At 41.0% G+C, this 27455-nt stretch overlaps 1 protein-coding gene across 2 annotated transcripts in view; it reads right to left on the reverse strand.

The window, feature by feature from the left end:
• The window catches only part of NBAS (NBAS subunit of NRZ tethering complex), a 1021307-nt gene that overhangs the window by 239540 nt on the left and 754312 nt on the right, over nucleotides 1-27455 (reverse strand). For both annotated transcript variants that reach the window (XM_089671087.1, XM_089671086.1), the window contains one exon: nucleotides 23521-23723. In XM_089671087.1, the coding sequence (XP_089527213.1) occupies nucleotides 23521-23723 (203 nt within the window). The remainder of the gene's footprint in view (nucleotides 1-23520; nucleotides 23724-27455) is intronic.

Here is a 27455-nt window from a genome sequence, read left to right on the forward strand (position 1 = left end):
CAATAATAGCCAATGAGAGAGAGGGAGCGGGGCAGAGCCACAGCTCTGTGTGTGAATGAGCACACAGAGCAGTGGCTCAGGACCGAGCCTACTTGGGTGCCCCAAGAGCAAGCTGCTTGCTCTGGGGGCAGTTGGCAGGAGGGAGGGGCCAAGGAGCACCCACGGGGGACCTGAGAAGAGGAGGATCAGGGTTTGTTATTTTAAAAAATATATGCTTTAATATCACTTATAAGAATTATTGGCACCCGCATGGATCTGTCAAACAGCAACAGGTTTCTGTGCAGGTCAGAAATGTGAGCGATTATGTACATGTTCCTGACTTGCATATATGTGAATCTAGCTTTAGTTCACTACAAACAATTCCAATGTAACTGTTCCCCAATGAGCAGCCACGGGTGACATCACCAGTGCATGCATGCTGCACTCTCAATGGACAGCGTACTCGAGTATGCTGTCCATTGAAAGTGATGTGCTGCAATTGTGGTTCCCATTCAAATGGCCGGAGCCTGCAAACCCAGAAGGAAGACCAGGTTAAGATGGAAGCCCTGTTGGCAGTGACAGCGTGCAGCTAGAGGGCTTTGTTGTTAGGTACGTCTTCCATTATACAGTTGCAAGAAAAAGTATGTGAACCCCTTGGGATTACGTGGAGTTTTGCATGACTTGGGCATAAAATGTGCTCTGAACGTCATCTAAGTCACAACAATAGAAGAACACAGTCTGCTGAACATAATACTACACAAACATTAGATGTTGCCATGGTTTAATTGCACATAACATGTAAACATTCACAGTGCAGGGAGGAAAAAGTATGTGAGGCCCTAGCTTAATGACTTCTCCCAGAGCTAATTGGAGCCAGGAGTGAGCCAAACTTGACACCAATCAGTGTGATGATATTGGATGTGTTGCTGACAGCTGTCCTGCCCTTAAAAAAACACACACCTCTTTTGGGTTTACTGGTTTCAAGAAGCACTGTCTGATGTGAACCATGCCTCGCAGAAAAGAGCTCTCGGAAGACCTACGATCAAGAATTGTTGACTTGCATGAAGCTGGAAAGGGTTACAAAAGTATCTCCAAAAGCCTTGTTGTTCATGTGGCCACAGTAAGACAGACTGTCTACAAATGGAGAAAGTTTAGCACTGTTGCTACTCTCCCTAGGCGTGGTCATCCTGTAAAAATGACTGCAAGAGCACAGCGCAGAATGCTGCATGAGGTAAAGAAGAATCCTAGAGTGTCAGCTAAAGACCTACAGAAATCTCTGGCACATGCTAACATTTTTGTTGACAGATCTACAATAAGGAAAACATTAAACAAGAATGGAGTACATGGGAGGACACCACGGAGGAAGCCATTGCTGTCCAAAAAGAATATTGCAGCACGTTTGAAGTTTGCAAAAGAGCACCTGGATTTTGCACAGCACTACGGGCAAAATATACTGTGGACAGATGAAACCAAGATTGAGTTGTTTGGGAAGAACACACAACACTATGTGTGGAGAAAACAAGGCACAGCACACCAACATCAAAACCTTATCCCCACTGTAAAACATGGCGGAGGGAGCATCATGGTTTGGGGCTGCTTTGCTGCCTCAGGGCCTGGACAGATTGTTGTCATAGATGGGAAAATGAATTCCAGAGTTTATCAAGACATTTTGCAGGAAAACGTACGACCATCTGAAGCTCCGCAGAGGACAATGACCCAAAGCATACAGGTAATTCAACAAAACAATGGCTGCAACAGCACAGAATATGCCTTCTGGAGTGGCCCAGTCAGAGTCCTGACCTCAACCCGATTGAAATGCTGTGGCATGACCTTAAGAGAGCGATTCACACCAGACATCCCAAGAATATTGCTACACTGAAACAGTTTTGTGAAGAGGAGTGGTCCAAAATTACTCCAGATCGTTGTGCAGGTCTGATCTGCAACTACAGGAAACGTTTGGTTGAGGTTATTGCTGCCAAAGGAGGGTCAACCAGTTATTAAGTCCAAAGGTTCACATACTTTTTCCTCCCTGCTCTGTGAATGTTTACATGTTATGTGCAATTAAACCATGGCAACATCTAATGTTTGTGTAGTATTATGTTCAGCAGACTGTGTTCTTCTATTGTTGTGACATAGATGACGTTCAGAGCATATTTTATGCCCAATTCATGCAAAACTCCACGTAATCCCAAGGGGTTCACATACTTTTTCTTGCAACTGTATGCTAGTATGTAATGCATACTAGCACATTATATTTACATTTACTTGCAGGGGGATTTTTTTTTTCTTAAGTTCAGAGTTTACTACTATGCTTTAGGTTAAGCAGACCATGGCCAAATATTAGTTTATGTGAAAAAAGTAAAGCATTTATATTGCTGATGTACAGTAGTCTCATTACAGTATTGATTTTAGTGCAGTTGTCCTTTAAAGTAAAACACCCTGCTGTTAATTTATTTAGGCTAGTAGTATACATTGATTTACAAAATGCAACAAATAATAAATAAGCTGATAATGAGTAATGAATTTAGTGCGAAGACCCAGAGAAGGTCTCCTGCTGCTCCCTCCTTCTAAGGGAATGCAGGAATAAAAGCCCAGTACACTGAATAAAACTTTGCTGGATTAGAGCTTGATGCGTTTGGGCCCACAGAGTACAAAGTAAGCTCTAATATTCAAAAAAAGCTGCACTACAAGGACTTTATGCTGTACCGCAAGCAACTGTAGGACTTCCCACTGAGAGTACAACATATGACAAGATAAAAATAAATAAAAGATAAAGTTCTTATATTTTACATAAAAAATATGAATATATAGAAGAATACTAGTACTAATCCAAACGATAAACTCAAACTGGAAAAAAAAATCTGTAAAGAACCTTTAAAAGCATTTCAAGTGAAAAGGCCAGAGCTTGTGAGGACCCAGCAATAGAAGGTAAATTGTGCTGGTGGCATGGACAACAGGAAATGAACTGTACACCTCTAACCCCTTGTGTGCTGTTTGTAGTTGATGTACTGTTTCATGTATTGTCCCCCCCCCCCTTTATTGTACAGCGCTGAGCAAATCCTTTGGCGCTATATAAACTCGATGTAATAATAATAATAATACACGCATTATATAATGGTTCCTCCCAGAGCAGGCTACAGATATAATAAAATACAGGATAAATCAATCACCCCACTGCTATATAAAGCAAGGAGATGGGGACTGAAGCTGTGGCTTGCTGAGATTCAGACTTGATGCTGCAAAAACAGGAGGCTACAAACAGCATCTCATCCAAAGCTGGAACATCTCAGCAGGCTGCAGTCTTCCCAGCGCAATGAACGACCGGTATTCCCCAGATGTATGTTTTATGTGTATTTTGAATAAAACATCTCATCTCTCTAGGCTGCTGGTGTGCAAACTTTCTGGAAGGCAGGCAGGAGTTCTGAAGATGCAAAAAGTAAACTGAGGTTATTTTTTGCTGTGCTCAGGTAAGAAAGAAAGACTGCACAAAATTGGCAATTTCTAGAAAGACGTTATATTGTCCACAGTCCGCTTGTAAAATATTTTCTCTTCCTGTGTAGCCGGCCCCTGGTTCCGTCTGCCTTGTCACATAACTGCTCTGTTGTAAAGAATAGCATTCTACTTTATATACTTCCATCAATTTCTCCTTGATGAGCCCAGCTCCTACAATATATGGTGTGCCACCTTAAAGCCCAGTGTAAGCCTTTTTATCTCTTTACAGTTCCCCACATTGATTCATGGTCGATTTATACTCAATTCCATTACATTCCACATTTTAACTGGTACTTCCAACCCTCACACTGCAGTGTTCTGTAGCAGAAGAGCTGTGTAACAGCCACACCCTTTAACAAAAGTGTCCTCATACAGACTTGTATTGCAGAGAATGGTGTGTCTGCTACATTACAGAGTACATTAGGTCTAACCTTGGTGTGTTTGATTTACACATTCATGTTTAGACCGACCCCTGGCAAAGCAGCTGTACCATGGAGGAGGAGGTAAGACTATGGAGGCTGTTAGTACAAAGTCTGACTGCTTATTTTCTTCTATGACTTAAAGTGTTACTAAACCCAGGACCATGCATTCATTATATCTGGTCTCCCACAGTACACAGAGCATGAAAATGCAATTATTTTAGTAAATATAAACTGCTAAATACCTTTTCTTATCAGCAGATACAGCAGTCTTGTGATTTCTATCAGTGTTCAGCAGAGCACATTTTAAAGCTTGTAGGAAGAGTTTTCATTCTGCTCTAGGAGGATACAGAACCCCTGACCTCTGTCTGAACAGTGCTGATTGGCCCTGTGCTGATCACATGCACCCTACTAAAGGAAAAGAAAAAGCTCTCTAACAATACACAACTGAGCATGTGCAGAGTGACTACAAATTATATTTCTTATCAGGTGATAAGAGGGGGGCACTGAAAGAAAGCGAGGATCAGAGAAGTCAAGATCAAATAGCTTTTTTTACACGTTGCAGATAACTAACCCGTTAGATTAAATGGTGAGTATACCAAATATATTGCCAGCAAACCCCATATGTTTAATATAGCAATATCCATCAGATAAGGGTGTAACTAGTACAGCAAAGTAGAGCTGGGGATAAACTAAAGGTGCAAAAACGGTTATAACACTGAGCAATGGATATACACACTCAAACCGGGCTCCAGAAACATGGCCGCCGCCATGCGGACCACAAGAAAATGGGGCTCAGCGTTCCCTATATAAATCAATGAGCGTCATGTCGTCCAATCATTTCTCCCTGATGAAGCCATGTGACCTGGAGGCGTAAAGCGTAGGGGAGGGGCTCTGACATCATGACGTTTAAAGGAAACACACACAGCAAGTATACTGCAGGTTTAAAAGCACACTGTGGATTAAATTTTCAACGTTTTAAAGCGATTTTAACATGTATTTAATGTTAGTGCACTACTTTATTTAATAAATGTTTTAAAAAGAAGATAAGGCACTATATTCTTTATGGCACTTACACCTATGGAGGAAAAGCCATAAGGAAGTAATGAGGCCCCTACTGAGAAGAGGGATAATTCCATCCATTTCCAAGTCCAATTAAAGGGACACAAGCTCACTTAACAGTTTGGTCATATACGATTACAATCCCTAGAGCAGCGGTCCTCAAATTGCGGCCCGCTGAGGACATTTATCCGGCCCGCCGGGCAGGGGCGTATCTGCCACGAGGCAAGGGACTAGGGTTTGGCAGGTCGGGAGAGCTCGGGTGGGAGTCAGGAGGGCGGGATCAGCAATTCTAGAACAGGGGTTCCTAAGAGATGGCAGTAGGCGGGGCTAGCGAGAGGATGGGGTGGGGAGGGCGAGCAATAAGTTAAATAAGGGGCGTGGTCTTTTCGGGGAACTGTCATGTGCAAGCCACTGCTTCAGTGACAGAGCAGCCGGTGTAATTGGGAGGAGCTTAAGGGGCGGTGACGTGTGAGACGATCACAGAAGCTGCCAAGTGTCAGGGGCCTCCCTGCTCATCAATGCTGAGATTTACAGGAAACCGCCGCCGGAGCACACTGCATGTTTGTGTCAGGCTGGAATCACAGCGAAAAGTGCATGCATCCCAATCTACAGGCACATGTGACCCACAGGGGTCTACTTACCAACTTTTTCACTCGGGATTCACAGAACTTTCACCCATTCTCTCCTCCCTTCCTCTCTCACCCCCCCTTCCTCTCTCTTCCCCTCCCCACCCCTCCTTTCTCTCCCCCCTCATCTCTCTCCCTCCCCCCTCCTCTCTCTCTCCCTCCCCCTCCTCTCTCTCTCCCTCCTCTCTCTCTCCCACCCCTCCCCTCCCCCCTCTCTCTCTCCCACCCCTCCTCCCCCTTTCCCCCCCCCTCTCTCCCCCCTCCCTCTCCCACCTCCCCTCTCTCTCCCCCCTCCCCATCTCCCCTCCTCTCTCTCTCCCCCTCTCCCCTCCTCTCTCTGCATTTGTGTCCTGCATTTACCGTATATTTCACTCCATAAGAGACACTTGGGGGGAAATGTCTGTGCGTCTTTTGGAGCGGCCGGCCCAGTATTCCCGCTGCCGTTGTATGTCCGCAGTCTCTGGTCATCTCCTGTACTACGTCCGCAGTCTCTGGTCATCTCCTGTACTACATCCGCAGTCTCTGGTCATCTCCTGTACTACGTCCGCAGTCTCTGGTCATCTCCTGTACTACGTCCGCAGTCTCTGGTCATCTAACGTACTACGTCCGCAGTCTCTGGTCATCTCCTGTACTACGTCCGCAGTCTCTGGGCATCTTCTGTACTACGTCCGCAGTCTCTGGTCATCTCCTGTACTATGTCCGCAGTCTCTAGTCATCTCCTGTACTGTGTCCGCAGTCTCTGGTCATCTCCTGTACTGTGTCCGAAGTCTCTGGTCATCTCCTGTACTGTTACCTCAGTCTCTGGTCATCTCCTGTACTGTGTCCGCAGTCTCTGGTCATCTCCTGTACTGTGTCCACAGTCTCTGGTCATCTCCTGTACTGTGTCCGCAGTCTCTGGTCATCTCCTGTACTGTGTCCACAGTCTCTGGTCATCTCATGTACTATGTCTGCAGTCTCTGGCCATCTCCTGTACTATGCCTGCAGTCTCTGGCCATCTCCTGTACTATGTCTGCAGTCTCTGGTCATCCCCTGTACTATGTCCGCAGTCTCTGGTCATCTCCTGTACTGTGCCCGCATTTGTTCATAGTTTTTTTTTTTTAACTATAGTCCAGCCCTCCAACGGTCTGAGGGACAGTGAACTGGCCCCCTGTTTAAAACGTTTGAGGACCCCTGCCCTAGAGCAAGGGAGGATTATAACCCGTCAGATTTTTTTCACCATATGTGTTCTATAGGAGAGATTTCCCTTCACTTCCTGTCCCATAGCCAAACAGGGAGCGAGAGGAACTCCCTGCAAATTAGGGGAATTCCTTGGGGACCCCCAGGTCAACAGAACTAGTGCCTCCACTGGAAGATATCCCCTCTATTACTTTTCTGGGGACAACTGAAAATTTGGGATTTTCTTTTACTTTCAATTATAACAGTAAACAGGACAAATAGGGTAAAATGCCTTAACGGGGACCCAGACCGCAATATAAATTGAAAAGTGTTCTAATCCTTCTCGACTCTATCTAAAACAAAAAAAAAATTGCCATTAATCATACTTGAATTTTAGATTGCACATGATTGGTTCATGGAAGTCAGCTCATGTAGTAAGCTATGAAGCAACTGCACTTGCAAAATGCACAGTCTATTTTCCTTTGGTAAATCAGCTCCAATGTACTTTAATGTAGAATACACACATGGCACGGCAGTTCATGGCGATGGATAAATTACACTGCAGTTCCCGGGCACTACAGGTGAAGCTGACTCTGCGTGGCCATGTACAAGAGCCTTTCATTGTTTTTTATGGATACACTGATGTATTTATAGATGCATTGGTTTATACCTACTTAAGTGTTTAAGTTCATTGTTAACAATCTCTTAAAGCTGTACAAAAGAAACTGGATAATATATAATCAACATTTTAGCAACAGTAGTCTTATCTCCCCTCAACTGCTTTTGAATGGCAGGGTAACAAAACATCCAATTAATTCCTTACATGTTTAGAGCCCAGGTGTCATTCTCTTTCTTGACAATGTATAAAATGAAAACCAACAATAAAAGAAATTCTCCCAGAAACAGAACGCAAAGGTTAACCACAGACACAGCTGTGTAATTAAGCTGATAAAGACTTGCTTGATTTGAACTTGCTTATTGAGTAGTGGCACACAAGTTCATGAAGAGCTGTACAAATTATACCGCAAGCTTAAAAGAAGAATAGACTTCATTTTCTTTTATTGTCATGAAAAGTTTATACACAGCTGTTTGCCTGATTTGCAGATCTGCTATTCAGCTCAATGGCATATTAAAAAGGTATTATACTGACCTATTAGCACAGAAGAATGTGCTTTCGGCACACTTCTTAGTTTGTCTGGCAGATATTTAGTGGTTTAACCTAAAGCTGAACTCCAGACAAACAGCTAAATGCACAGATAAAACAAGTATATGATGGGTGTTTTACCTGCCGAAAGATATTTATTTCTGCCCATCCAGTCCTGAGATTTACACTTCCCCATCACATACACCACATCAGTTAGTGGAAGGGCAAGAGACTAGATTTGTCTTTGTTGTAGTTCAAAAACATTTACAGGTCATCTGAGACTGGACAGTGAAAGGAGAAGCAGAGGAATGAGCTCATATAATTGTCACTCTGCTCTCTCCTCCAATCAGCATGGCCCTGGTCAGCACAGGAACTTAATGGCTACTTTTACAGCTTCTCCCTCTTATGTTCTGAGCTTTGCTTTATATGGAAATGCAAAAAGCCGATACCACGTGAGATACCTACATTGCTTTCATTTAGCAAAAATACATGTAAACCATGGTTCTAAAGGTTAAGCCTGGGTTCACACTGATGTGGTGCGGAATTCGCAGCGGTTTCTGTGTGAATTCAGCACCGCATCACAGTCACACCCCGTTCATGCGAACAGCTTCGGGTGTGTATATTACGTTAACAACACCCCGAAATTGAGGTGCGATGTGCAGAATCAGATCGCATAGGTGTGAATATCCATGCAAACCGACTCTAGTGCGGACCAAAAAAAGGATCCTGCACCTTTTTGGTGGGGATGCGGTGCGATTTGAGCCATACAAAATGTATGGCTCCAATCGCACCGCACAGAATTCGCATGTGATTTGAACAGGAATGCGGTGCAGTTCATGTGTGAATCACATGCGATATGCCACACTGCACAAGTGTGAACCTAGGCTGAAGGTTTTTTACCTTCATGCATTCTATCCATGAAAGTAAAACACACTTCTGTATCTAGCTCTCCCCAAAAGCCCACTTACTACTTACTTGAGCCTGATCTCGATCCAGAGATGTGCAAGAGAACAGAGGCGCTAACCTCTTTCTCCCTCCACAAATTTGCTCTAGCTGCTGTCAATTGAATCCTATAAGGAGGGAGCAGGGGGGGAGAGTTGAGTCCCACTGTGACTATGTGCACAGACAGTGAGGCTTGGGATCAAGCACACCTGAGTGCCCCCAGAGAAAGAAGCTTCCTATGGGGGCACGCTCAGAAAAGAAGGAGCCAGGAATGCTGGCGGGGGACCTGAGGAGAAGATTGCACGGAGCAGGTAAGTATAACATTGTTTGCTATTTAATTTTTAGAAACACTTTAAAGAATACAAAGCTGCATTAATTTTCTTTTATATCTGTCTGAAGTTCAGCTTAAAAGGGACACTATGATCAACATCATTAACATTTTTCAAGTTTAATGTATGCATTGTCTAATTAATTCATTTTTGATTTGTGTACCTTTCTAGGATAAATTAATTCATTGAAACAAAACTTTTAATTGAAATCATTACTAGGAATAAAGCCAATGTAAAATATAACTTAGTAAATTAGTTATATTCTGAGAGTATTTATAACACATTTCGAAGGATTTATGGGAAAATAGACACAAAAGGGTCTCAGGACAGAAGTACCTCAATGCCAGAGTTACCATATCACAGGCAACTGCTACATGGTGTACCACTGGCAAAAACAATAATTCCTGTTACTGACATCAACAAGGCAGCACTATTTCTCCCATTGATGCCAAAGATGGGGCACTATTCCTCCCACTGACACCAACAATGGGGAATGTGTTCTCCCACTGACATCAAAGATAGTACGCTATTCATCCCCATAATGCCAAAGATGCACTGCTTACTAACACTGATGCCAGGACAATTTCTAATGGCCACAGTCCAGCCCCCCTAAAGTCTGAAGGATTGTAAACTGGCCCTTTATTTATAAAGTTTGGAGATGCATATAGTGGTGTCTCTACTATTGTCGCAATATTGTCGCATACTGAAATTTACAGCACTGCGGATTGAAAAGGCCATTTTTAATAACATTAAATTACAATATGACTTGTATCACAATTGTATATGCTATATTATTTTTTTCATTTGTTATTTTTTCCCCACAAAAGTGGAATTACCCTTTAAGGTGGAAACCACAAACAATAAAACAGGAGCGAAAACAGACCACACACAGCGCTTTCCTCTGCCACCTCCCTGGTAGGTATATTTACTGCTCTTGTACACCTGTAAATCAATACAAGTTTTTTTTTAATTGCCCTTTCTAATGAGATAAATTAATGATGAAACCCAGATAATTCAGTTAATAAGCTGAATTATGGCGACTCAAATGTTATTTATTAGCAATTAAAGAAAGAAGAAAGTTTAACGCTCATGAAAAATAAATAGATAAATGGATGTCTGTTCATGAGGTCACTGTGCCTACACGTATCAGCCAATTCTGCCAAATATCATTGCATTTGGACAAAGGATTACGCCTGCTGCAAATCCATTTTCTTTTATGAACTAGTGCTGCTAATCAAAATTCACTACCTTTGTAAAGTAGGTGGATCTGATAAAGGTCAATTTTTCGTAATTATTTTTATAGCTGAGAAAAGTACTTTGTTTAAAAGTTGAAGTGGACCTGAAATTAAAAAGGGAAGATTTGCTATCTTAGCAGGAACATCTAGAAATGTTAATTGTGCCAAAGAAGTACTCTGAAATAATTACTTTTGTCTTGAATTCCACCTGAAAAATAAGTGCACTTCTTGTGGCTGTAGCCTCAAAGATGTATATGTACAGCATGAAATCATGTACGACACTGCTGCCTCTCGCTGTTAGACACACGATATTTGGAGTGAGTTTTGGTGAAGTCACTACTGTGCTGTTAACTGTTCTCCTTGCTGGAAAGGAAATTGTAAATGAGGTCCTACAGTAAAAGGATACATACTATGGATCTGTGCTTCCTATACCTCTATCTCTACCATGATTACCACTGTAATGATTGTACGCAATAGAGACATGGAAGCTGCAGGCGACAGCCATCTTGTTAAGGTATCAGCCATTTTGTTTTCATGAGCAGTGATCCTACTTCCTCCCTTCTCCTGCAAAACTATAGAACTTGTAGCCAAAACATGTAACAAACTTCAAAACAGACTCTTATCTCAATCAGGGAGAACAGAACTGCAGCAAGAAGACCTGGTCAGAGTTGTAAAACATTAACTGAGGTCTGCAGGATGTCTGTTTTCACAACCATGAAAAAGTCTTCCCTCTGACCAATCATAAAACAATAATAACTCAATCAAGCCTCTCACACATGATGTGTAAGGCCATTAAAGCTCTAGGAATGCAGAGCATGCCATAAAACGTCTATTCCACAACTTAATTCCACACACAATTTGTAAAACTCAACAGGAACAGGACACATTAATATTAGGTATATTTGAATGGGGAATATCATATCAAACAATTCAAGGTCATACATGACTAAGTTAGCACATACGAAAAGGTAGAAAGCAGTCTCCTCCCTCCTGGGCGACAGATCTGTCCAAGGTACAATATGTTTGGTATCCCTGGATACGAAATATAATTCATAATAATAACAACATGTCAGTTCTAGAATACTACCTGCACATATTGGAAGTTATTGATATTAGTATAAAACTGTAGTTGGGACTTGGTCATAAACTTGGTGAGCTTCCAGCACCCATCCCTTAAGCCGGATAATTGGTCAGTTGGCATCAGTCCCCTTTGATATGATATCATAGAAAAGGCAATGACAGGACCTGGTAAGGGAGCTCTTATTTTAACATCAATCAAGGAACACCCAAGAGAGGCACAGCAAAGTTTCTGCTTGGACAATTGGACTCTGCTAAAACCAGGACTTTGCAAGTATTCTCCATTTTCACCTCCTGTTATTTCTCTGTTGCGTTATTGTTCTCTTTATTTTTTTGTAACATCCTTTTCTATAAATATTTTAATTGCAAAATTGCACCTTTTCATTAATAAACCCTATTTTGAAAAGTGTTAAAACTATCTCTATGGCTTTTAATGCAAACTAAAGAATCCCTGTCTCTTGAGTACTACTGTATATAATAATCCTCTGAATATACCTGTCTGTGGTGACAGTGTGTGTATCTTACAAATGTTTATAGTTCACATTTGTTCTTGCTAATATTGTGAAGGGTTGATAGGCCCAAAGCTATCTGGTGGCAGTTTGGAGTTTGAAGGGTGAATTGCTAATTAACCTAACCCAGTGACAATTGCTTTCAGGCTGCTGGCACCTAGATTGTGGTCCCGCAAGGTAGAAAATCTTTGTGCAGGGTGCAGCTGAGAGTGCCAGTGTTTAAGCAAGTGATAGCACAGTGTAATATTGACTGGCGTGTGAGACGGGCAGGGGTTGGGCACCACATTTGTCACAGCCAATTCTATACATAGACAGTGCAGAACAAGGCATGTTAATTCATAGGATGGGGAGTAGATCAGCTGCAGGGAAACCACAGACCATATATTTGTGACTAGTCCCTTGCTCTCAACTTTTCTTGTTGGGTCATTGTTTCCACAGTCTAGGTCCTCTTTAGTTTACATTTCGGATATGATACAGCATTTCAGATGTAGCTGGGCCAAAGCACCTAGGGCATCTAATCATCTGCCGAAAAAAAAGGCAAAATGTAGATCTTTCACAAATATCAATCTGGTTATATGCTAAATACAATTTATAACAAACACAATAGAGAGCAGCAAGTCCTAAAGATTTTTCGGTCCCAAAGAAAAAAGTCCAATGAATATTTTTTCTTTGTGGTCTGTGCTGGGCACTTGCTAACTATGGTTATTGCCACTGTAATCACTAAAATGACAATTAATACAAAAAAATCTCAAAGCACTCAGAAACTTCCTACTTATATTTCAAAATTGTGAAAATATAAAATACGCTCCTTGTGTCTAATGATTTAGTTTATTTATTGCAGGCAATCTTGTGTGCAAAAGCAGCCAATTTTGAAGTGGCACATTTTGAACCCTGTAAGTCATTCTTCTAGGGTTCTGGTGTCCAACCTGTGGGGACAGTATGCGTGCGTGGCTCTTTGCAGTCAGTTGTGGAGGCATTCATTTATAAAGAGGATTTAATGACAGTGATCTCTGTAGCAATCTCATGTGACATATTCCCAGTTGCTGACTAGCACCTGTAGTGCATCTTCAGTCTCCAAATACCCCTGTTATAGGTCCGCAAACACATCAAGTGTCTCTGATAGTTCTCTGTTGTAAACAGATTATTATATGCGGACCTTTGGAGCTGTCAGGGCCCCCTGCACCTTTATAAGTTAACAACCACTGTTCTAGGGGCTAAAGAACATACAAGTTCAAATGCATAGGGATTGAACTGTGGGTTCCAGGACAACCCGTCACTACTGGCACGATAAACTTGCTGATCTATGTTTATTGTGAGCACAAGTAGTTGTCAAAAAAGTTGGTTTTAAGGAAAATAAAAAATGATGTGGCCCCTAAAGAGGTGGTTTTGCCTGCCTTAGTGTAGATCTTATTAGAAATTCCAAGTAACATGAGGGATGGAGTCCTAATTACCCAGAGAAAAGTTACTGGCTGTGGACACAGTGGAGTAAGTCAAAATTCAGCTGTTTTGAACCTATGATTGAACACAAAGAGAAAAACAGTTATTGGACACAAGGTACTGTATTTTATATTTTCACAATAACAGGACATTAGTAGGAACTTTTGCAGCGTTGGAAAGTTTTTTGACATTTGCCTCAAAACAAACTTTGTATCACAGGAAATGTTCATATCCTTCTACCCACAAATGTCATTATAATTAGATGATTTGATTTCGACACAGAGATTTCAACATGGGTTATTCAGCTCCAATAATTTGGCACATAGAAAAGTTTTCACTCCCTGATATTTTTAACATTAGTGATGCTACAATTAATGTGATGACATAGTTTTGACATTGTTGTAGAATTTATTTCCATCTGGGATTAGATTCAGTGTTGTTAGTCAAGATGGGCTGAGGTTAAAATTTAGGTTTAGAGGTCTTATTGAAGTTAAATACATCTGCAATTAAGTTACAGAAGAGAATAGCTCATACATTTCTGTTAACGTCTTCAAAGTGCCACTTCACCCCCTTGGAGTATCCTACAAAAATACTGACTTCTAAAAGTCTACATTAGTATGATTTAAGCATGCCCCCCAGCCCTCACATGACAGCATTCAGGTCTCATTATAAGTTGGCCAGCACCAAGGGCAGCATTGTGGAAAAGGGGAAGGGACATATTAACTCCCCATATTTTGTGCAAATTGGTGTGTTTCAATGGGCTAAATGCTAGAGTTAAGCCCAGTACTATATATACCAAAATTCAACCATTTCAACAGGATCCAGACACATTTCAATGTGTGTGTACCATTGTCTGCTCAACAGAAGCCAATCTAATATATGCTTCTGTAGAACAGTCATGATGGAAAACCAGCATTTGATTAGCACTCACAGCCAATGGCTGCAGGCGCTGATCTGTGTATTCAAGGAGGGTAGGGGGGGTCCCTGCTGTGAGAACACAATAGAATAGTGGGGGAGATCCCTGCATTAACATCGCTTCTGTGGATTCAGGGATCTGTCAATTTTTTTTTTATTTTACAAAAAAACAAACAAAAAAACTCTACATGTATGCCCAGCTTTAAGCTCTAATATACTCCTATACCAAATCACACTAAGGCGCCATGCACACTAACTGCAGTGCATGGGGCTTTAGTGCCAAATTCTATGAAAGAATGAGAGCTGACAGCATGAAGGTCTACAGAAGAATGTACCCAGGGACAAGTGCTCGGAATGCAAGCAGTGTGTTACCCTGAGCACATACAGCTCTAAATGTTAGTATCATTAAGTGCTCTGTCCAGACGCAACAGACTTCAGCTTCCCATAGAATTTGACAGGCTGCCTGCAATGGAGCTGGAAAATATGCTCCTGTGCTCTCGGCCTGCAGCCAAACAACAGAGGCCCATGCACTGGAGCTAAACACCCACTAGGTATGGGTTCACTTTAAGGGTCAATAAGAGACTTTTGTTTGGGTGTGATAGATAAATAACTAAATATCTAATTCAGTAAAAGTCCAAAACAGTGAAAGAAATTGAAATCTACTGTAATGAATATTAATTTTGAGACACAGATAAGAAAACATGTTAGTGTACACTTACAAGTCTTGTACCTCCCCCAGCCTATTACTGGACAATAAAATGAGAAGCCACAGACTAATGAGTTAATCTCTGTCACTCTGCTTTCTCCTCCTATCAGCATGTCCTTTGTTAATACATGAGCACTACAGCACAACGGATAGACTGCTTGTACTGCTTCTTCCTCTCCCAGTCTGAGCTCTGCTGTACAGGAACTGAAAAAGGCTTATATCAAGTCACATTTAGGTATTTCCTCTGCTTGCATTTAAGATGTATTAATGATAAAAGAGCTGCATTTCTGTATTTAATAACTACCTGGAGCCCACATTTATAAAAAGAAACTTGTCTGTCCTCCAAAGAATTGTGAAGTCCAAAACAAAAATTTCATACAGGGTGAAAAATGAGAAGGACAAATTTAAATGCATTAGTAAGTGTGAAACGTCACACCTAATTCTCAAGCCATAACAGTAGTTCAGTGATAAAAGCATAGCTCTACTTATTTTGCCAGCTGTTATAAAGGTGTGTACAAGGCATAATAGCTGCAGCATTGAAAGTACTAAACACAAATCATTACTAAAGATAAATATTAAATAAATAACAATAATTAAATCATATTAATAACTACGCAGTAAACTTTAAGTAGATGTAAACCCTGGCTGCATAACATTTAGTTTATATTTTTTGATAGAAGCACTATTTATATAAAAAAAATGCCTTTTTTGCATAATTGTTTTGTATTTACAGTGGGGCAAAAAGTATTTAGTCAGCCACCAATTGTGCAAGTTCTCCCACTTAAAAAGATGAGAGAGGCCTGTAATTGGCATCATAGGTAGACCTCAACTATGAGAGACAAAATGAGAAAAAAAATCCAGACAATCACATTGGCTGATTTGGAAAGAATTTATTTGCAAATTATGGTGGAAAATAAGTATTTGGTCAATATCAAAAGTTCATCTCAATACTTTGTTATATATCCTTTGTTGGCAATGACAGAGGTCAAACGTTTCCTGTAAGTCTTCACAAGGTTGGCACACACTGTTGCTGGTATGTTGGCCCATTCCTCCATGCAAATCTCCTCTAGAGCAGTGATGTTTTGGGGCTGTCGCTGAGCAACACGGGCTTTCAACTCCCTCTAAAGGTTTTCTATGAGGTTGAGATCTGGAGACTGGCTAGGCTACTCCAGGACCTTGAAATGCTTCTTACGAAGCCACTCCTTCGTTGCCCGGGCGGTATGTTTGGGATCATTGTCATGTTGGAAGACCCAGCCACGTTTCATCTTCAATGCCCTTGCTGATGGAAGGAGGTTTGAACTCAAAATCTCACGATACATGGCCTCATTCATTCTGTCCTGTACATGGTCAGTCGTCCTGGTCCCTTTGCGGAGAAACAGCCCCAAAGGATGATGTTGCCACCCCCATGCTTCACAGTAGGTATGGTGTTCTTTGGATGCAACTCAGCGTTCTCTCTCCTTCAAACACGACGAGTTGTGTTTCTACCAAACAGTTCTATTTTGGTTTCATCTGACCATATGACATTCTCCCAATCCTCTTCTGGATCATCCAAATGCTCTCTAGCAAACTTCAGACGGGCCCGGACATGTACTGGCTTAAGCAGGGGGACACGTCTGGCACTGCAGGATCTGAGTCCCTGGCGGCGTAGTGTGTTACCGATGGTAGCCTTTGTTACGTTGGTCCCAACTCTCTGCAGGTCATTCACTAGGTCCCCCCGTGTGGTCCTGGGATTTTTGCTCACCGTTCTTGTGATCATTTTGACCCCACGGGGTAAGAACTTGCGTGGAGCCCCAGATCGAGGGAGATTATCAGTGGTCTTGTATGTCTTCCATTTTCTAATTATTGCTCCCACAGTTGATTTGTTCACACCAAGCTGCTTGCCTATTGCAGATTCAGTCTTCCCAGCCTGGTGGAGATCTACAATTTTGTTTCTAGTGTCCTTCGACAGCTCTTTGGTCTTCACCATAGTGGAGTTTGGAGTGTGACTGTTTGAGGTTGTGGACAGGTGTCTTTTATACTGATAAGTTCAAACAGGTGCCATTGATACAGGTAATGAGTGCAGGACAGAGGAGCCTCTTAAAGAAGAAGGTACAGGTCTGCGAGTGGCAGAAATCTTGCTTGTTTGTAGGTGACCAAATACTTATTTTCCACCATAATTTGCAAATAAATTCTTTCCAAATCAGCCAATGTGATTGTCTGGATTTTGTCTCTCATAGTTGAGGTCTACCTATGATGCCAATTACAGGCCTCTCTCATCTTTTCAAGTGGGAGAACTTGCACAATTGGTGGCTGACTAAATACTTTTTTGCCCCACTGTATGTGCTGCTGATCTCCAGGCTCTTTCGGCAACTTTTTGTTTACATGCACCCACTCCAGCATAAGCTGAACATCATTGCTCTCAACTGGTTTAATGGAGCAGGCCTGCACATGTCAGTAGAGGCACCTAAAGTCTCCACCAGGGGTGTATGTCCCAGAGTGACAGTACAAGAGCACAACTGGGAAACATTAGTCACCCCTCATAACAGGAAAATCTCAAACAAGGATCTTCCTGACCCATGTCCACAGCCAAAAGCCCATACAATGGGCATGTGAGTATCAAAACTGGACCATGTATCAATTGAAGAAGGTGGACTGGTCTATCACATTTTATTTTACATCATGTAGATGTAGGTGTGTGTGGGTCACTTAGCTGAGGAAGAGATGGCAACAGGATGCAGTATGGGAAGAAGGCAAGCCGGTGAATACAGTGTTATGCTTTGTTCTGCTGGGAAACCTTGGGTTCTGCCATTCATGGGGATGATGCACACAACCTACCTAAACATTGTTGTTGACCATCACTAAAAAGTTAGTTACCAAAGAAATGTTCCAATAAATACAACACTTCTATTATACCAACATCATTGCGCCAATGTAATAAAGAGAGGAAATACACTCACTGGATGCTGCTATTATTAAAGAACTCAAAATAATAATAAAAACGTGACGCGTTTCGTCCAATGACTTCTCCCTTGGAAGAAGTCATTGGACGAAACGCGTCAGGGTGTGGCCTTCCTGTGACATCACTACTCATGCTGATGCACGTGTCCGGATCACGTGATCGCACTACTACCATCTTGAATGCGGGCTGGCTGGTGAGACACAGGATGCAGAGACTGGAGCTCTGATATAACAAAACGCCTTGTTTTTATTTGCTCATTGTGAGTGTGATTTTAAGGGGGGTTTGTTTGGCAATAAATTTGTTGGATGATATTGCACTATGTCGAGTATTTTCTTTACCCACATGTGCTAATCTAGATATGAGAGGATCTTCTCTGGAGTTTGTTTGGTGATATGCTGGATACACAGTAGTATGCTGAGTAATTCAGTTTGGTGAATGCTAGATATATACTGACATGCTGGGTAATTACTAGCACATGGTGAGTGTGCATTTTGATGGGGTGTTTTTGAGCACTGAATACCACATTGCTTATGAAGGAGGATCTCATTACTTCATTTACTGAGGATCATGTTTATATGGACTTTTCTGAATGGACTATATTGAGATTCCCTATTTATTGATTTTTTTTTGTTTGCACTATTAATATGCACTTATTTGGTGGTGGTTATATTTAGTTGTGTGATTTGGTTTGCGCTATTATTTGTGATTTGTATATTTTTCACATTTTTATTATTATTGTTGTTGACCAAGTACACCCCTTCATGGAAAGGTATTCTCTGATGGCAGTGGCCTCTTTCAGCAGGACAACATGTTCTGCCACACTGCAAAAATAGTTCAAGAATGGTTTGAGGATCACGAGTTTGAAATGCTGACTTGGCCTTCAGTTTCTCCAGATTTCACTCCAATTGAGCATCTGTGGGATGTGCTGGAAAAACAAGTCCAATCCTTGGAGGCCCGACCTTGCAACTTACAGGACTTTAAAGATCTGCTAGTAATGTTTAAGTGCTAAATACCACAAGATAACTTCAGAGATCTAGTGGCATCTATGCCTCAACGGGTCAGGGCTGTTTTGGTGGCAAAAAGGAGACCTACTCAATATTAGATGGGTGGTTATAAAGTTATGGCTAATTGGTGTATATTCATACTGTTGTGGCTTCAACAGGTCTGATATTGACTTGTACAGGATAGCTGTACAATCCACCTCTTACTCCCGGGCAGAGAAGTATGCCCAAATGGACATTGTACGGCCCTCTTGCAGCCATATGCAAGAGGCCTAAATTTACATTCGATAAATGCAGGTCTAGAAGGTCCTCCCAAGACTTTCTGCTCTCTAGTTCCCGTGCCACCTCCTCCCATGCTCGCCTCCAGGACTTCTCCCGAGCTTCTCCCACCCTAAACTCCCTACCCCAATCTGTCCAACTATCTCCGAATCTGTCCACCTTTAGACGATCCCTTAAAACCCTTCTCTTTAAAGAATTGGCACAAGTATTCAGACCCTTAGCAACAACACCTGAAATATAGCTCACGTGCCTCCCATTTTTCTTGATGGTTGCTGAGATGTTTCTACACCTTGATTAGAGTCAGCCTGTGGTAAATTAAACTTATGGGACATGTTGTGGAAAGAAACACACCTCTCTATAAACAGCCTCACAACTGACAATGCCCACTGTATCAGCCAAGAGGTCAAAAGAACTGCCTGCAGAGCTCAGAGACAGGATTATTGCAAGGCACATCTGGGTAAGGCTACAAAAAACATTTCTGCTGCACTAAACATTCCCAAGAGCACAGCTACCTCCATAAATCTCAAATGGAAGAAGTTTGGCACAACCAGGACTCTTCCAAGAGCTTGTCACCCGGCCAAACTGAGCAATTAGGGGAGAAGGGCCTTAGTAAAAGAGGTGACCAAATACCTGATGACTGAGCTTCAGAGATCCTGTGTGGAGATGGGACAAAGTTCTAGAAGAACAACCATCACTGCAGCCCTGCACCAATCTGGGCTTTATGGCAGAGTGGCTAGACAGAAGCCTCTCCTCAGTGCAAATCAATGAGTGTAGATTAATGAGAAAAAAAAATGTACACGACTGTACCATCAGGCTGCAACATATCAAAATTGAATATATATATATATATATATATATATATATATAAAAATATAGAACTAGAACACTTTTTAAAAAATCACCTCCCAAGAGCTCTTTCCTTACAGTGTGTGTGGGCAGGCCCTTAGTCAAGACAGCTGCATTGCTTTGCAGGGAAAGAAATGAAAGTTTCACATGGAGTATGAGAGGGTAGGAAGGCTAGAGGGGTTCTGTAGTACAGCCAAGGGCCGATAACTCAGGTGGGATTTCAGAGGAGAAGTGGTACTGTGAAGGCTGCACAAACAGGAAGATATGAGCACACTGGATTTCTGGCAGACCAAAAGGAACTTTTTTTGAACTTGCATTATTTAAAAGGGATAAAACATGGGAAATGTGTACGTTTTGCAGAGATGTGTTTGTTTTTCCTTGCCCTAACACACTTTGAAGAAAAAACAAAAAAGTTTTACAAAATCAGCATTCATTTGGCTCTGTGCTGTGTCAGATTGCTGATTGTTTGTTGTAATTAGTTTTCATAATAATTTATTTCAAGTGGCAGTGTTATTCTGTTATTTGGTACACTCGAGTTCCTAAAGCAATTTTTGGGCCTGTTCAAAATGCATACGTTATATGCAGTCAGTTTGAATATTTTCTTTTTTTTTTCTTTTTCTCAGTGATGACAATTATCTATCTTCTAAACACTTCAGTGCAGAAGAGGCTTAAAGGTGATTAATCTTTCACCCTCCAGCATCAAAAAGGCTAATTAGTTCAGTCTCTCCATATTGTAGAAGGCAGGAGGCCTGTATTGTAATAATGTACTATGTCCTGGAAAGCCCTGGAAGTAAATACGACTGTAAAACCCACATGGAGCCATGACACCAGCCAAAACCACAGAAGGTTAATTCACAGAGCTGAAAATGAATGTGACATACTGCTGGTACACCACATTTTTCAACTGATACACACAGTATTATGCAGATACATGTAAGGTGGCAATAGAGTTGTGTTTCATGAAGCACCAACCAGCTTTTGTGTTGCAAAGGCATTTTGACCCCTTACTGTGTATTCCTATGGGTCACTTCCATGGTAACAAGCCCCCAATGTGAGATGGTAGCACAACCTAACAGTATTTAAAGTGTATCTAATTCCAATTTCCCTTTATTCAATATATCCTTCAAATGTGCATTTTTATCTTTAATCCGTTCCCATCAAGGGAGTCAATATTGAATTATATTTCCATCCCTTTTGCTTGTATATCATCTCCCAGACTCTTAAAACTTTCCTTGATAATGGACTAGTATTCACATCTAATATATAAAATGTATGTGGTATCTATTAATCTTCTCTAATTGTGCCTTACTCAGAGTCCCTTCCATATTTACCTGTTTCCCTTGTGAATTATATGTCCAATCTAGAATTCGTGATAATATCAGCGATAAATAATATTTCCTAAAATTAGGTAGGCCCAATCCCCAGTTCCCTTTTGCCCTACACAATACCTCATACCTAATTCTTGGTTTCTTATTTGCCCATATAAATCTAAGTATCATATTCTTTATGGTCCCAAAGAAAGACCCTGGTAAATGTACTAGGAGCATATGAAACTTATACAGGATTTTTGGTATTATCTCCATCTGTAACAAATTTATGCGACTTATCCAAGATGCTTCTCCCTTTGAATGTCTCCCCAACTCATCCCTTATTTCATTTATTAATGGGATATAATTTGCCTGATATAAGCCTTTTATTGAAGGAGTTAATTTTATCCCCAGGTAACCTATTTCCTTTTCACTCCATGTAAATGGAAATTCTTTTTGTAGACTCTGCTTCTCTGTCTTTGAGATATTGATATTTAAGATCTCTGACTTTGTGGGTCTTATTTTCAGATTTGATAGCTCACCATACTGTTTTAGTTTTAGTTTCCTTTCTATGGTGACTACACTCACACCTCCATTGTATCTATAGTTGTCACTAGGAAGTACTTCCTCTCTTCATCACCTCTACATGGGGGATGAGAATATTAGTGTTGGTTTACACAAGTTAACATTGTTTCACTTTCAGTTCAGCTCACAGGAAGTGACAAGGACACTGCATTTCTGTCAAAACCAACAGATATTTTCTGTACTTACTGAAAATGTCCTAAGCCTAAAAAAAAAAAAAAACTACTGCAAACACCTCATCTAAGGAGTCAAAATGCTGCAATAAATTCAGATTTTGCAATTGGGATTTTATATCCTTTAACTTACAGAAAACACACCTATATAATGCATGATGTATACATAAGGCTTGTTCACACCAGATGCTTTCAGGTGCATTTTTAAAATGCTCCCTGAATGCATGCAGAATAAAATCAATGTTTTCCAATCAACCTAGTTCCCACTGCTATGATTAGTTCCAATGGTTTAAAAAACAAAACAAAAAACAAAACTGTACAGCAGCATGCTTTTTTTTCATACATTTTAATTTTTTTTGCCTTTTTCTTAAACACGGAGCAGCTGGGAAAACAGTTTTGCAATAGACTGACATGTCTTTTTAATACGAAAGATGAGTATATTACCGTTCGTAAGAGTAGATGATTTGAAGAGGGGGCCAGGCAATTTGAGCAGACCTTGCATTTTACTGCAAGGTCTGCTTTAATCCAAACACTGACAGCAGTCAACGATTTGTAGATTACCTGGCTCCAGGATCCAAGGTAGCAATGGAACTACTCTGAAGACCAGCAAAGGGGATTTACAAGAACTGGCTAGGCCATACAATAATCTAGAAGTTAGAACTGATGAAGTCTTGTGTTCAAATTCATCCAGTATTCTACTGACATACTGTACATCCCTCCCAATGTTTGTGTAAATTTTCTACATACAGGTGTATGGCATTTAAGCACATTTATGTGCAAACCACCTGCCTGGGGTTTGCATGTTCTCCCTGTGCCTGTGTGGCTTCCCTCTGTGTACTCCAGTTTCCTCCCACACTCCAAAGACATGCTGGTAGGTTAACTGGTTCCTGCCTACATTGGCCCTAGTATGTATATATGTGAGTTAGGGACCTTAGATTGTATGCTCCTTGAGGGTTAGGGACTGATGTGAATAAATAAATGAAATTATGCCAGTAAGCTCCTTTCTGTGTGCAGGTTTGGGGCATTCTTTTTATGCCTTTGACCACTGCTCTATAATATGAACCTAAGCGCCACAATGAAAATGGACACATTGGTTGAAATAAGGCTGAGTTCAAAGGCATTAGAAAAATGAAAAATGCTTCTAAAATTGGCATTTTGATTATCTGAGTGTATGAAGACTTTAAGCATAAAAACATGCCCATAACTGTACTCATAGATTGTGAACAAGACTGTTCATTCAGATGGGGCAGAGACATATGTGAATTATGGAACATTTGCTGTGGATCAGAGTTGTATAAGTGCAGCCTACAAATAATTACATCACAATCATCAGTGCACATAAAAAATAAATGAGGTGGTAATATTACCTGAGCACAGATATGATTCTTTGCGTTGAACATTGAACAATGTCCTTTGGACTGAGGTTAGAGTCCCCCACAGCTACGTCAAGTAACTTCTGAATGGTATCTAAAGGCTGACCATCTATACACATTGTGACTGCTAGATCCCTCAGCTTTTCCTTCTCAGACCTTGACATGTCATATAAATAGGAGTACTGCCGCACACCATCCTGAAAGAGAAAAATCATACTGGTCAATGATCAGAGAATTGAAGGTAATTTCTTTCCTGTATTTCTCATGTTTTAATTAAAAGCATAGTGGCCATTGTGCACTTAAAAGAGCTCCCATGTGAAAGTTCTGCCCCAGAAAACACCCTTCACAGTGGAATTGAATTGCATCAGGGAATTCAGTGCTTCATAGCCCCTTATCTCTTCATGGTAATATAAAGTTAACAGAGGTTCTAACTCTGCAGAATACACAAGAGGTGGAACTCACAAGGGTAGGTGGGAATATTCAGAAAGCCATTGTGGATAAGAACAGAACTAGGATAGAAAGGTTTCCTAGAAGATATTAGAAGTCAGAGCACCATTTAATAACGTTCTACTAGTAAGTTCTGGGTTGAGTAAACTGACCTACTTTCACATAACATAAGATTGGATTCTTCTATTCAATTAACTGTTTTCTAATATGATTAGCCTAAAACTATATGAACAGATGTTGATTACTGAATGAAGCAACTGACTGCTAAATATTAAGCAAAGAGGTTTACTGAACAATCTACTTTATTTCCTAGAAAGAGAAACTTTAATCTTGCCTATTAAAAAGGCAACCCCTTCACCCACTGATCCTCACCTTGCCAGCACCCCATTGCCACTCTGTCCTCTAACACAGCTGACATTTAAAGTGAAACTTCACTCTTTCAATCAACACTATTTCTGCTAATATTAGTAAATAGATAGGAACGTATATCATATTTGCTTATTTAAAATTTTGTTTTCTCACATTTCTTCTATATTTCTACTTTCTGGTTTTCATACCTAGGCAAATGGTGCCATACATCCCAGGAGTCTTTGGGAGGGGAGGGGAGGAGAGGCTTTCTCAGTTAAGCAGGCCCTCATGTCTGAGCTAAAGCCAGAAGAATTCCAGCTTCCAGGAAGTAAATTCATTCGCCCCTACTTAAGATGGCCGCGACCAGAAATGCTAGAAGGGTGTTTTTCAAAGTGATTTTACAGCAAAATAAAGCATGGAGACATGAATGTTTTTGGTTTGTGTTGCCCAGATTCAGTGTACTTCCTCTTTAACTACTTGCCTTCCTGAGGATTTACCCCCCTTCCTGACCAGGCCATTTTTGCGTTACGGCGCTGTGTTACTTTAACTGACAATTGCATGGTCATGCAATGCTGCACCCGAATTAAATTTTTGTACTTTTTTCCCATGAATTGAGCTTTCTTTTGGTGGTGTTTGATCACCTGTGTGCTTTTTATTTTTCTTACTATAAACAAAAAGTTTGAAAAAAAACCCCCAATATTTTTTACTTTTTGCTATTAAACATGTCCAGTAAAATTTTTTTTAAAAAAATCTAAATTTCGTCCTAAATTTAGGCCAAGATGTATTATGCAACATATCTTTACTAAAAATTTTTTTAAAAAATCTCAGTACGTGTAAATGAATTGGTTTACGTGAAAGTTATAGCATTTACAAATGGCGGTATAAATGTTGGAATTACTTTTTTTTTTTACTAGTAATGGCGACGATCAGTGACTTATAGAGGGACTGCAGCAGACATTCTGACACTGGAGGGAACTGACTTGGTGTCACTGACATCCCCAGTGACACCAATACAGTGATCAATGCTAAAAAAAAAAGCACTGACACTGTACTAATGGCACTGGGCAGGAAGGGGTTAACATGAGGGCTAATCAAAGGGTTAACTGTGTGCAGGGAGTGTGTTACTAGGGGGCGGTGTCTGTGTGCTTTACTGTAATCACACTGTTTTGGATGGCTGTGCTGTTCACAGCCATCCAGAGCAGTGTGCCCGAGCTGACATTGAGGAGGACTGTTAGTAAACAAAACAGTCCTCCTTCCCATTGGAGATGCTCGGTAATCACTGGCCGCCGGAGGATAATCACCAGCTGAGACCCAGTGATTGACAGCCGCAGCTGGCGGCGTGGGTAGGGCACATGCACAGCTTGCGCACGCCGCCTACCTGGAATGACAAATCACGTTTACATACGTGATTTTGCACACCCCTGCCCTGCCGCCTTGTAGCAGTATATCTGCTATAGGGCGGCAGGAAAGCGCTTAAAGTATAACTATAGGCAAATTTTTTCTTTATTTTTAGTTTTGGAAAGAGTAGAAATGGATTAGAGCACCTGTCAGTTTTTATTGCTATCTCTCCCAGTAAGGGAGATTTGTCATGATTTCCATTATCACTGAAAGTGAAAGTAAATCAAAATCCCAAATTTTGGGTTTTCCCCAGAAATGTAATAGAGTAGTAATCTCCCAATGTAAACACTATTTGTGGTGATCTGGGGGGCTCCAATTGGAAGGGATTTCCTGTTTTGGCTATGTGACAGGAAGTGACGGTAAACCTGCCCAATGGGACCCATATGAAAAGAAAAAAACTGACACGGGTTATAACCTTTCCTTACTGTAAAATAAATAACAAATATCTTGCCTATGGTTCTACTTTAAATCGCCAATCATCAACTGGTGTCAAACACTAGAAGGAGCAGTGAAACCAGATGTTCCATCATGAGTCCTCAGGCTTAGTGATTGACTTCTAGAACAAATAACTGTCATATGGAAGGAAGTAATGGTCATTTTCACCAGCAAAGGCAGCAGCTGGAACAGCAGGGGACTGCTGGGAAAATAAGTATATCAGTGGGTTAGCTGGACCCCTTTGTACAGACCCTGTACCTATGCATGGGTGCAGGGAGAAAGTCCTCAGTTCTATCTAAGCTACAAGTGGTAACTATTACCTTATAGAGTTTCTTATTCTTGTGGGCAAACAGACTTGAAAAGGAGAAAAGTAAAAACTGCTGCAGGGCCCAACAAATGGACCCATAGTACAGGGTTTTCTAAAGATACTAGACAGCACAACAAAATCTGCTTGCTTTTTGATTCAGTCACTCTGAATGAAGGTTTGTACAACCAGTCCCACACAGGAACAGGAAGGAAGAGGAGTCATTGCCCTAAATTAATCATGTTTGTATAAATTTCAGCTTGAGCTACTGAGCTCCATAACAGCTATTTCAACAGAGGAGCAAACAAGAACTTGGAAATAAATACACACTAATTATTTGAAAAATGTATTTATTTTTTTTACTTGTGATTATAACAAAATATGCACAAACCTTTATACATTCCTTTAAAGCTCAACTCTGGGCTGGACAATATTTGGGGGGGAGGGGGTATATTACACAAACACAGAGTATTAGCTACCATAACCCATAGTTGAGCTGTAGCCCTCACTTCAGTCCTATTTTTCCAGCTACAAATTGGGGGCAATTGCTAAGAGGCTGGGTCATCACCAGCACTTTCGAGGGAAGTTAGACTGCAGGACTGGGGATTGAGGCAAGTTAAATTGTCCCCATGGAAAACAATATTTTCTGCATCTTCTGTGGAAGAGAGGAGGCGTTTACATTTTTGTGTTTAGAGCCTGCTGTAGCATTATGAGGCTCCATCTAGGTTACGTGTTACCAGGGCAGAGGTAGTAGGTTAGGATGTAGGGGAGGTAAGCATGTCAGATATAATTTTTATTCAGAGATGATGTTGCACAGTGAAAATTGTCACTGGTTTCTTTATTCTGTTTTCCATCATTAATTCTCTCTTCCCTTCAGCATCTCAGACCATCACTCCCACAACCTAACATTCTAGAACTGTATGTAGGAGGTGGGAAGAACATAAGTCATACAAATATAGGACTAGATTTCCTTAACAGGACATGTGCACTTTAGCTC

Source organism: Staurois parvus, unplaced genomic scaffold (assembly GCF_062004578.1).
Source record: "Staurois parvus isolate SC_StPar_1 unplaced genomic scaffold, SC_StPar_1.0 ptg000098l, whole genome shotgun sequence".
NCBI lineage: Eukaryota > Metazoa > Chordata > Amphibia > Anura > Ranidae > Staurois > Staurois parvus.